Source organism: Bemisia tabaci, chromosome 1, assembly GCF_918797505.1.
Source record: "Bemisia tabaci chromosome 1, PGI_BMITA_v3".
Classification (NCBI taxonomy): Eukaryota; Metazoa; Arthropoda; class Insecta; order Hemiptera; family Aleyrodidae; genus Bemisia; species Bemisia tabaci.
In genome coordinates this window covers 86,633,397-86,646,260 of record NC_092793.1, presented here as the reverse complement: position 1 = coordinate 86,646,260, position 12,864 = coordinate 86,633,397, and the positions used below count along the sequence as shown (strand labels likewise).

Genomic DNA, 12,864 nt, shown 5'->3' with positions numbered 1-12,864 from the left:
AAAAGTTTGCAGACTGCTTTCTGTAAGTAGTTAGTAAATTCTGCAAACCTTCATCCCTTCCCCCCCCCCCCCCCCCCCGAAACCCTTTTAAAATTATTACTGCATTAAAAAAACGGGATACTTAGAAATAGAACAGCTCTGGTTTTCCAGAGTGGCGGATGCTTAATAAAATATTAAGAAAATTAAGATGTAATTTATTTTGAAACCGGCTATGCTTCGAAAAAGTGAAAACAAAAAATTGTTCATTCTATGATGAAAATATAGAGTGGAAAAATCTGCCTTAATCTGCCAGAAACGAAACCCGCTTGAGAGTCCGGGAGTCGCCTTCCGTCGGAGGGCCCAAATCCAGGACCCCTTACCTTGAGAAAACCCATAGCAATTTATTACTAAATGAAAAACTAAAATTCACCCACTCACAGATGGAAAGGCTAGACATACACGTATATTTTATCCTATAAATCATAATTGAAAGTTCGGAACTTGTCTTTCGTCCGCTAAGGAATCGGAGGGCCTGAATCCAAGACTCTTCACCATGAGAAAAACGCCAGCAATTTCTTATAATGAAAAACTTAAACTCACCCATTCAAAGATAAAATGGAGACAAATGTTCAGTGCATATGTACAAACTGATAGCGTATCATATTATATTCGAATGGACGCTGCTAAAGCGAATGAAAAGAACCAGCATTTGTAGTTGCAGCAAGATGCAGGAACATCTTTCTCTCAGTAAATACACAATGTGACTCGATTCCTTTCAATTAAAACTCCTTCAATGTTTTTTCAGATTGCCGAAGAAATTGCCAAATTACTGGCCCTGAAAGCCAAGGTAACTTCTGAGGATGGAACCAGCAGTTCCAAGTGCAAACTTATCCTTAAAACTCCTAAAGGTACCCGAGATTATGGTCCTGAGCATATGGCTTTAAGGAACAATGTTCTCTCAAAAATTGTTGATGTATTCAAACTCCATGGTGCTGAAACAATTGACACTCCAGTTTTTGAATTAAGGGTAAGTAGATATTGTATGATGTTCACCATCAGTGTGAAAATGTCAAACCTTTTTCATTTTCTTTTCTTCCTTCCGCTGAAGAAGGTATCTCTTTTCAGGGTTGCAGAAAGGTTTTTGACTTCACATATTTTGAGGCTGCCCTATTGCTGTCCAAATAAGATTGAGCGCTTCACTATTTTCTTCACATTGAAGAGTACGTTTCATTGTTTCCTTTGCCAGAAGTATTGCTCTGAGTAGTTTTCTTACTATATTAAAGAAGGGTCTGGCCTTTTTTGCGTTCATGTCCGTGTCAATTTGCATTCTCGTTGGTCCTCTCATTAACCAATCAGAACACGTCATTGAAAATCCTCGGGAAATTAAAATGTAATCTTCCATATATCATTCGATATTAAACAGGATGGACACAGATAAAAACGGGATGTATTGATATTAACCTGGATAAAAGGGAGGAATTTTAAGGAAAGACGAAAATCAGTGTAAAACGGGATGTATATTTATAAAAAAAGATAGATAGTTATAAAATAGGATGGATAGGGAACAAATAGGATAGATGAGGAACAAATCGGATAGATACGAGTAAAATAGGATAGATAGGGATAAATTAAATACATCCCTCCCTTCAATACATTGATCTTTGTTTATCTACCTTCGATATATCGTTCGAAATAAAACAGGATAGTCATGGAGAAAGCGGGATGTATCTTCATTAACCGGGATGAAAGGGAGGATATTGCTCTTTGTTTATCGATCTTCGATGTATCGTTTGATTTAAAACAGGTTTGACCGGTATAAAACGGGATTATTGCTATTAACCGGGTTAAAAGAGAAGAATTTTAAGAAAAGGGAATAATCACTGTGAAATGGGGTATATATTTATAAAACAGGATGGATAGGGATAAAATAGGATAGATAGGGATGAAATTGAATACATCCCACCTATATTGATCTTTGTTTATCGATCTTCAATATACAGGATGTCCAAGGATTAAATACGAATATTGAAGAAGTCGATCCTCTGGGTCAAAAAAAGACGTTTTTGTGGTATAAATTTTTCTCCAAAACCGCTTTCCCTAGGCGCCACGACTCCCAAAATTGGAGGAAAAAAATAGTCTTTTTAACATTGCGGCAATGTTTATCAACCAATATTAATGAAAATTCGTGACTGGGAGTAATTTTTAGCGTTCTTTTCATTTTTGACCTCCAAAAAAGGTAAAACTCATTTTGAGGGGGTTAGGGGGGATACGGAACCTAAAAGTGGTCTAGCGGCAAAAATTGATTTTTGACGGCACCACAAGATTCAGCGTGAAAAAATATTGAGAAAATGTCACTTGCGTTTATTCGCTGTAACTCATCGTTTTCGAGATAAATTGGACTAATAGGGAATAATAGGAGCTGATAATAGGGGAAAATGGGGCCCGCACGGAAAGCGTTTTTCGAAAAAAAGTTATACCACAAAAACGTCTTCTTTTGACCTAAAGAATCGACTCCTTCAATATTGGTACTGAATCCTGGGACACCCTGTATAGTTCGAAATAAAACAGGATAGACATGGATAAAACGGGATGTATATTCATTAAGCAGGATAAAAGGAAGGATATCGCTCTTTGAATATCGATCTTCGATATATCGTTTTATTTAAAGCAGGATTGACAGGGATAAAACGGGATTTATTGATATTATTTATGATAAAAGGGAAAAATTTTAAGAAAAGGGGAATAATCACTGTGAAACGGGATATATATTTATAAAACAGGATGAAATAGGGATAAAATATGATACATAGGGATAAAATAGGATAGATTATTCTCCTTTCCTTCAAATTCTTCCCTTTTATCCCGGTTAATATCAATAAATCCCGTTTTATCCTTGTCAAACCTGTTTTAAATCAAACAATATATCGAAGATCGATAGACAACTTATACCGTAGTTTGATAGATGCAACTGCATTTATACCGTTTATCATCCCGTTATCAATCCCGTTTCGACTTATTGTAGCCCTTTTCTTAAAATACAATCCTGTTTTAACCCTGTCTATCCTGCTTTATATCAAACGATAAATCAAAGATTGATAAACAAATTGCGATATGCTTCCTTTTATCTGGGTTAATGAACATACGTCCGTTTTCTCCATGTCTATCCTGTTTAACTTCGAACGATTTATCGAAGAAAGATAAATAAAGATCAATAAATCGAAGGGTGGGATATATTCAGTTTTATCCCTATCTATCCTATTTTATCCCTATGTATCATATTTTATCCCTATTCATCCTGTTTTATAAATATACTAGGGGCCTGAAGCTGCTACGCGGCCGCTAAACACTGGAGGGGAACTGCTCGTAAGAAATCATAGAACAACCACGTTCAAGTTATTTATTATAATTGAATAGCAACTTGAATCGACAATAAATTTTGAAAGAAGGTATAACATGCTCTGAAATTTGTGAAAATGAAATTGGAATTTTGAATTTATCATTATTTAATAACAATTTAAATATATAATCTGGAAAAATTAAATTATTCCAAAAATAATTTCGGACTTTTCAATGTGAAGTGCTAGTATTGTGATTTCAAAAAAGAGGAGGTGAACGGCCATTTTAACAGATGTTGTCATAATGGTCTTCTCAGACTTGCCGAGCCTGGAATCAAAGACCAACTTCGCGACCTCTTCTCCAAACCCATTTTCATGACCAACACTTTGAGGTACATCAGTTGTATGGCTTTTGCATCTCTGTCTGCTTCCAAAGCCCATATAATTTTGAATCAAATCTTCTGCTATCGAATACGAAAAATCACGGAGAATTTAAGTTTTATGCTGACCAGCTTCTCGAAAGAAAAATAAAATTTCTAAGGAAGTCTGCAACGTCGCAAAAGGAGAAACGTCGTCTCTCATTTTGCCCAAAAATATGTATGTATAAAATTGAAGGCATTATGACTGGCCTCTCTCAACCTATATTCGTATGTAACGATAAACAATGGGACGCGTTTGCTACGGCGCCTTGATACAATTATACAACCTCGACGGATGTCCGTGTTGCGTTCAGAAAATTGAAGGCGTTTTGACCCCCTGCTCATACTACCTGTAGTTGATTCGATCGACAAACGCGTTGGTCGGCGGTGACGGGGACTTGATGCATTTTTTTAATCTTGATGGATGTCCGTATCGCACCGACTGAAGTGCGAAACCACGTATCTCCATTGCGGTGTTTCAAAATTTCCGTCCTTAATTCATCGCTTTCATGAGAAACAATCCATATTTACGACTCTAAATTTTGAACAAAATCTTCTGCTAATAAATTAAGAGCAAATGTCAATGTGGGAGACCACGCTTTAGCAATTCAATTACATAAACATGTGCAACAACTCTACCCAGAACATTTTCTTTTAATACATCTCTTAGTAGTTGATCCAGTTTGCAATGAAAAACTCGTGAAACTAAATCTGGACGATCTACAGCAGTTTCTTTTGGCGCTAAAGCAGCGGTTATTTCCGACCATTTCGGGTTACACGTCATTGTCAAAAAAATGTCTGGTTTGCCATACACGCGGACAATTGCCATGGCATCTTGATATCTTTGAATAAGATTACGGGGGCTGCCTTCAAAAGAAGATGGTAAAACTACAATTCCTCCAACATTCATATTATCGACTCTTGCTTTATTCAGAACAAAATCTTGCAACCCAGCATACTGTTCAACTCTGAGTTCGGACTGATGCTCTCTAATATAATGAAGCCTCTCACCTTCGACTTGAACATATAAATCTACAATGTATTGTTGAAATAATTTCTTTGATTGGTGAATATGGGAAAATGCTGTTCTAATGGCAAGCCTGTAACACGCGAATTGTAGCATGGTTACATGTTTGCGATTTGGCTGCTTGCGTGGTCCATTATGCTCCCATTATGTCCATTATGCTTTTAGGATCCCAGCCTGGTTCGCCATGAGGATAGAGCAAAGGATAAATCATTGGATCACAATGAGGACTTAATACAGATATTTGGTTGGCAGAAGATTTGGTTCAAAATTATATGAGCTTTGGAAGCAGACAGCGATGCAAAAGCCATACAACTGTTGTACCTCAAAATGTTAGTCATGAAGATGGGTTGGAACAGGTCGCGAAGTTGGTCATTGATCCCAGGCTCGGCAAGTCTGAGAAGACCATTGTGACAACATCTGTTAAAATGGCCGTTCACCTCCTCTTTTTTGAAATGCAAGGCATCACAATACTGGCACTTCACATTTAAAAGTCCGAAATTATTTTCCGGTTAATCATTTTCGATAAAATTATCAGTGCTCTGCCGAAATGGATTGAGGTTATTTCCTGTTCACCCCTACGTCGTACATTATCCATCTCACTGAGATAGCCATCATGTCGCACTGTCGCACGGATAAATTGCGAGAAACATTGCCACGCTTCGCCGGACGCCCACGTTTTCGACTCCGATCCATTCCCAATATTAAAACGAATACGCGCTTTTTACTAAAAATTCGGGATTCTTCATACACGACAAATATTAACAAAATTCAAAAGACGACGCGCACTGTACGAAAAAATCGGAACTCTTCATAAACGACGAATATCCATGACGACGAACGCCTCGGACAGCCGAGTCATCAGCTGACCGAGAACGAACAGCACGGAGAAAACGAAAAACCGCGCATCTCCCAGCGGGACGAACGGGATAAGCGATCTTTCGGAGGGCGCGAGGGGCGCGGGGCCTGACGCGCGATCCCCGTATCTTTCCCGACCCCGCGGTCCCGCCGGCACCTCCGACGCCCGGATCGGCACGACGCACGGTGGATCGAGTCAATAGGAGGGGTCGGTCATCGCGCATCACGCGTCTTATTTTCCCTGATTACGGAGATTTCCCACCCGTAGAATAGAGCAAATTACACTCATCTAATGTATTTTTCGTCGTAGATTCCATTTTTGATCATTTTTCAGCCGAATAACGAGTTTTAATACGAGTTTGACACACTTTTTCATGACTATTGAAATTGAGATCCTTGATAGCTGCTTTTTCACGTTACTTTCGGCGAATGGGACCGTAAGCATCTTACATAAAGAATAATTTTTCAGAACTTGACGCAAGGACATTACTTGAGGAGTGAGGGAGAGCGGCTTTACAGCCCCCTCACCACGAAGGTTGCCATATTTCTTTCAATTTCTGCTAACATCGTATTTTGTTCATGTTAATTGGTTTCTCGCAATTGCATACTGACACATATACGGAACATTCTGATAATGTTCATTTTTCTTCTTTTTTCCTCCAGCCAGTCAATAGACGTTTTCATTTTTATGAACTCTCTACTCTCTCAGTTATTCAACAAATATGCATATTTCAAAAAATAGATCAATATATTAAAGTAATAAAAAAGAGATGTATATACTGTAGCTTCTTTTTATCGAGTCATCCTAGAAGATTATTATAGGTACTTATCACCAGATAAAAAAAATTGAATGTCCAGGAAAAAAAAAAATTATATAATCTTCCATTATTTCGTTTTGTTCCTCGATGATTGGAGTGAAGTTTGAAACATATTTATTGAATAAATATTAAAATAGGAGGAAATTTATTTTTCATGCAAGTTCTGATCCCTTGGAGAACCTCTGAGAAGGACTATTGTCCCTTGAAGAAATTTCTTCTTTTTCAACCCACAACCAATTTTTACTCTCTCGCTACCCTAGGGTAGAGAAAGTATTGTCATCCTGCAAGGGGGGGGGAGTTGAAATTTTATTTGTATGGAGCTTATGAAAGAGTTCTAGGTATGTTGAAGACATTTTGCAAGAAACGGGACGTGTGAAATATACAATGTGCAAAACATACACCTTAAACCTTATCGCACGGTATAACGCTGATCGAGTCAGCTTCAAAGACTAACAGAAGGTTAATGTCTCGTCCAAAAATATCAGCAAATAAGCCAAAATCAGTTTTTTTTTTTTTTTTTTTTTTTTATATTTATTTACATATCCTCCTTGTGCAGGAATTATACATATTATATTACAATGTTTGACTTAAACTAAGCTTAAGACTAGGTTATTATGATAATAGAGGAATGATGGATATTTATAGCGGGACGCTATAAATATGTTCTATGATTATTTACATTATTATATACATGAATAAATGATAGAAATATAATTGTTTTATTATTTTAGTTTCCCTACCCTAAGTGAAGTAAAAGTAAGACCCTTTTAGAGACACTATGTACAATGTGGTGTTGATGTACATGATAAAAAATATAAAGTTAGGATTGAGTGTCTTTTGTTATCGCTATTGATACAATGGGTCATGTTGATCGTTGGCAAGAACAACAAGGGGTGAGCAAAACCAATAGAAATCCAATAGTTATATTTCCGCGGCCCTATCACAAAACAAATTGTTTACACCTGGCCGAATGATTTCCCAATCTGAGACGGTTGTTTGAGGAGTAGAGTTCTACTCCTTTCGTTCCGCAGTTGTGACCCAGTTAACAGGTTATAATTGTCCGCGCAGTGCAAGTTATTACATTGCACTACGTGTACTTGTGTCTGTCAACCAAATCACAGCTGTGAATCGAATGTAAAGGTCGTCTCAGTGTGGTCCGTCCTCCGCCCAAGTGGAGACAAAATTAATTTGAGTAAAAATGTGTGGCCCGGAACGAGACCGAAGTGATCAAGCTTCGATTAATTTAATTACCTCTCGCGAGACGCAATCAAACGGTTGTTGGCGTTTGATGCGCCTCGGTCCAGGTGTATATTTGTAAACAAGATTTGAAGCCTTCGCGTTGGGATGCTTGCTAAGCCTTTCAGCATAACGAAGCGAGAAGTTTTTTATAGTCTCGTCCACAGAGGGAACTCCCAGGAGATGACGGATTGTCGCGTTACGGACGTAATCATCCCATTTCACTCCTGAGAGCCCCCTGAGTACGATATTTTCGATTGATTGAATATTTTTCCTCAATGTGGGCCCAGCGCAGCCCCAAATGGGGCATGCGTAGGTCCAGATGGGTTTCAAAATAATTTTATAAATCAGCAATTTGTTATAAATTGATAGGCCACTTTTAGGCTTGAGTAGCCACCATAGTTTTTGAAATTTATTGTAAATTTGTTTCTTTTTAGCCTGAATGTGCGCTCTGTACGTCAAGTGACGGTCCAGGAGTACACCCAGGTAGTTAGAAATTTTAGATTGGGGAATTACCGTTCCATCCAGCGTCACAGGCGTGTCCTCCTCTCAGACATACGAGAACACAGTGTGCTGAGACTTCCCGCCATTTAGTTTAATTTTCCACCTTTTGCAAAACTGGGATGTTTTATCCAGACTTTTCTGTAGTCTATTATTAGCTTCTTGGGTGGTTCGACCATAGTTCCCGATAGCAGTATCGTCGGCAAATTTCCCCAGTTTAGTTTTCCTAAGTCTAGGGAAGTCCGACGGATACAATAGAAATAAGATGGGACCAAGACAAGAGCCTTGTGGAACAGACGCCAGGATTGGCGAGAAGTCTGACACTGCATCTTCGTACCTCACCCTGAAGGATCTGTCTGTAAGATAGTTCCTCAAAATCTCATAATGGTTATAGGGAAGTGCTTTATATATCTTAAGGACTAGTCCCTCGATCCAAACTTTATCAAAGGCTGCTTGAATATCCAAGAACGCAGTCGCGCACACCAGCTTGTTTTCCATAGTTTTATGGATAAAGTTGACGAATCTGTGAATTTGTTCCACTGTTGCGTGTTTCCTACGAAAACCAAACTGATGCGGCGGGATCAGCCTGTTTTCTTCGATAATGGGTAATAGTCTCTTAAGATACAGGCGTTCGAATATTTTCCCTATAATCGATAAGAGAGAAATCGGTCTATATGATGACGCTAGATGTTCAGGCTCACCCTTTTTATGTATTGTGATCACTTCGGCCTTTTTCCAGGCCTGAGGCACGTATCTTAACCTCAGGACTGCATTATAGATATCTGCCAGTTTTTTAATGGCCAGAGCTGGTAGGTTCTTTAGCATTTCTCCGGAAACGGTGTCCATGCCTGGTGATTTGTACGTTTTAATTTTGTATTTGATAACGTCGGAGACTTCTGAATGCGATATCGTCGCTATTTCTTCCGCTATCCTTGGTTCAGTATTTTGGATTTCGAGCTCCGGATCTATATCAGAGAGGATAGACTCGTTCGGTTTGAAGGTTTCCTCGAGGTGACGGCAAAATTCGTTCGCTGTCTCCTGATTCGTCTTCGTCCAAGTCGAGTCTGATCTTTGGAGGGGTTGGTTGAAGGAGTCGCCCCTCTTCAAGTACTTAGTTACTTTCCACAATGAGTAATCAGTGTGGTGAGTGGGTGTTAATGTTTTTAGAAATTCTCTGGTTTGTTCTTCTCTATGTTCTCTGATTTTGTGAGTGGCAATATGATTTATTTTGTTATAGTATGCTTTGTCCTTGAAGAAGCGCGACTTTATCCACTTCGCCCTCGCCCTCCTTCTCTCCTTTATAAGGTCCCGGAGCTCGGCAGGAAGTGGCGGTGCCTGATCATTAAATTTAATGATCGGTGTCGATTCATAAGCCGCCGCCGTTATCAAATTAGCAATCGATTCCGTTTCCTCTTCCAGCTCTGACTCATCCTGGATTTCTTTACGTTTGATTGATGAATTAATTTTTTCTCTGAATAATTTCCAGTCAGTTTTGGAGTTTGTAATTGTATTTTTAGTTTTAAGGATTATTTTATGAAAAAGTGACATTTTGATGGGAATATGATCTGAATTCATGTCCAAGTCGGAGCCTACTGCACAGTAATTTCTAGATAAATTTTGAATAATAAAGAAATCCAGGATGTCTGGCTGTTTGTCTGGATTGGAAGGATAATGGGTGGGAAAACCATCGGTCAGGGTCAATCCCCCCGTCTCCTGGAGTACTGATTTCAAAGTTTTACCCCTGGGTGATGTATTTCTACACCCGAATGATTTATGTTTGGAATTAAAATCTCCAGCTAAAATGTGCTTTTTGGGGAGTGATTTAATGAAATTTTTAATATTGTCGTAGTTAAATTCTTTGCTGTTTGGTGGGAGATACACTGAGGCAATAAATATTTCTCCCAGGTTGGTTATAATTGTAACCCCTACAGACTGAATTGCATCCGTGGAGACATTTAGTTTTGGGTCGTAAAAGTGGTTGATATTTTTTTTAATCAGGAGACCTACTCCACCCCTGCCCCAATCGTCGGGGTGATCGACCCTGTAGAAGATGTAATTCCTTGGTTTCCCGCTATAATGCATTCCTGAAGCCAAGTGTGTCTCGGTTAGGAGTAACATATCAAAATTATGGTCATTCAAGTATCTGTAGATCTCTGCAGATCGGTGTATTACACCGTTGCAGTTAAAAGAGGCAATTTTTAGGTCCACAGACATTTAACGACGTAATTTGTGCGAAATGCGCCCAGGACCGTCCTGTTTGGGGAAGGGGGGGGGGGGCTTGGGTTGATCTTGATTCTAATTTTGTCACTCTTTGTGAGAGACTGTTAATTGCATCTAATATGCTGCTCAGAGTAGTGGCTATTTGATTTTGTTGAATCTGTAAGTTATTGAATGCTTGAGTAAAATTGTTTGGACTTTGTGTGTTTGCATTTTGACTGATAGAAGGTTGTGAACTTGGAATAGTTACTGAATTAGTTACCTGTTGTTGTTGTTGTTTATTTTGTAAACTGTCACTGAAAGATATTCCTTTTTTAAGGGTTGTTTTTGTTACTGGGACCTGAATTAATTTTTCTTTCTTTTGGTTTACACTGTTTCTCTCTTTGAGTTTTTTTAATCTTTCAGTGCGCTCTCTTGCAACTTCAACTGCAACGACACACTGACGATAATTTGCAGGGTGAGCCTGGCCGCAATTCGCACATTTTGGGTTAGGGATAAATCGCGGAAGGGGACATTGTGATGATTCGTGCTCGTCGCCACACCTTACACATGCTGGAAGATAGTTACAGTATCTTGCACTGTGATTGTAAGATTGGCATTTTTGGCACTGTATTGGGAGATTTTGTGGGTTGGGTCTGGGTGGCTCGACTGAGATTACCATGTTTGCCACAAGTTTGATTCTATAAATTTTTTCGATGTCGTCATTATGATCAAATGCGACAGCGAACAAGTTCAACGGGGTATGAATGATTTTAAAACTTGGGTTTTCACAATCGGGGTTGTCTTGTTTACCTTTGTTCTCTTCATTTTTCTCACTTTCCTGATTATTTTTTTCTTCATTGTTTTGGCTGTTAGCTTGGCCATTATTTTCAACTTGATTATTGGTCTGTTCAGGGTTAGTTTTTCCCTGGCTATTATTCTGATTTTCATCAGAATTTGGGGCATCGTTTTGATCAGGTTTTGGTTGGGTGTTGTTATCTTTTTGGATTTTCTTTGGTTCTTCAACTCTATTTTTCCTAATGATGTTGACCACAGAAATCGGGTTAAAACCCTGTTTCTTCAGGTCAGCCATCACTTGCTCTGTGTCGGTTGAATGATGCAACCCCTTAAACATCACTCGAATCGGACGCGTATTCTTATTCTCGTACGTATTGCAGTATATTTTGGTATCTTTGAAGATTCGAGTGATGGTCTCGTGAGTTGCATCGTCTGCCGCACAGATTTTGAAACTATTTTGTGGCAAGGCCGCGGAAACCCACCTCGTACGATCGACATTTTTAAGCGCATGACAAATAACGGTGAAATCAGTGTCCACAGCTGTAATTATCGGTGGGGGTTTGATAATTTTTTTGTTTTTTGTCGAACTGGTATTTGAAGTGGAACTATCTTTATTAGTGGAATTTAAATTAGTCGTGCTCTTACCCTTGTTGTTCTTTCCATTACCGTGATTTTAAAATCAGTAATCAGTAGAAAAATTATCGAGATTGAAGGATATCGTGTGATGCACGATTTTATTGATGGCAATAGAGCAAGATCGGATTCCCAGCAGGCGCGACTTCCTATCATTCAAATGGACCGTTTTCGTAGATTAGCGGATATTAGCGGCTAATTATTACATAATATCATTCCTGATAGTGTACAGGAGGCAACCAACAAAGGATTTTGCGGACACTTGTGGACATTTTTTTATCGAGGTATTTTAACATTTTTTTGGGCGTTTTTTTAAAGCAAGCTTTGGAGGTGGTTCTGGTCCTCCTAAAAATATGCCAATGCACATTAATGATATCCAAAAGGTTCCTTAAAGGGAGGAGAATAAGCATGTTTAATTGAAATTTTGATTTATCTGCCACAGAACTCATGCAAAAGCGAAATGAAACCTTGAGAATTAGACGGCAAAATTGATACCACCTGCAATGTCAGCTTTAGGCAACCCGCATGTCAAAGCGGAAGGGCTCAAAGATCCTAGAACCGTGGATACATTCATTTTGGAAGCTTAACTACTAGAAAACCAAGAAAAAATATCTAAAATCAGACTTTTTTTTTTCGTCGCCCATGACCGACCTCTACCATTGACTCGATCCACCGTGCGACGGTCGCGGCGCAATTTCGAAACAGAAATCGGGCTTACGGAATTATATATTAGGATATCCCGTTTCACAGTGATTATTCCCCTTTTCTTAAAATTCTACCTTCTTTCTTCTTACCTTCTTTTCTTTCTTCTTAATTTATCTACCTTCGATATATAGTTCAATATAGGTTCGATATATATAGTCACATTGTGTATCAACTGAGAGAAAGATGTTCTAAGTTTTCTCCTTCCATAATACTTAGAGGAAAATATGAACTTAAGGTCCACATTTAAAGAGCTATGAAGTATTCATGGGCTTTGATTTCTCTCAAATAAAATAAAATAAAATAGCCTTAGCAAATAATTTGCGAGAAATTTTTCTTCTTGCTCATCATAAGTGTTGGAATAG

The 12,864-nt window shown here is 38.6% G+C and overlaps 1 protein-coding gene across 2 annotated transcripts in view; it reads left to right on the top strand.

Annotated features, from left to right (window-relative positions):
* HisRS (histidine--tRNA ligase) overlaps window positions 1-12,864 on the top strand; it is a 40,960-nt gene that overhangs the window by 4,414 nt on the left and 23,682 nt on the right. For both annotated transcript variants that reach the window (XM_019057703.2, XM_019057704.2), the window contains exon 2: window positions 785-1,006. In XM_019057703.2, the coding sequence (XP_018913248.2) occupies window positions 785-1,006 (222 nt within the window). The remainder of the gene's footprint in view (window positions 1-784; window positions 1,007-12,864) is intronic.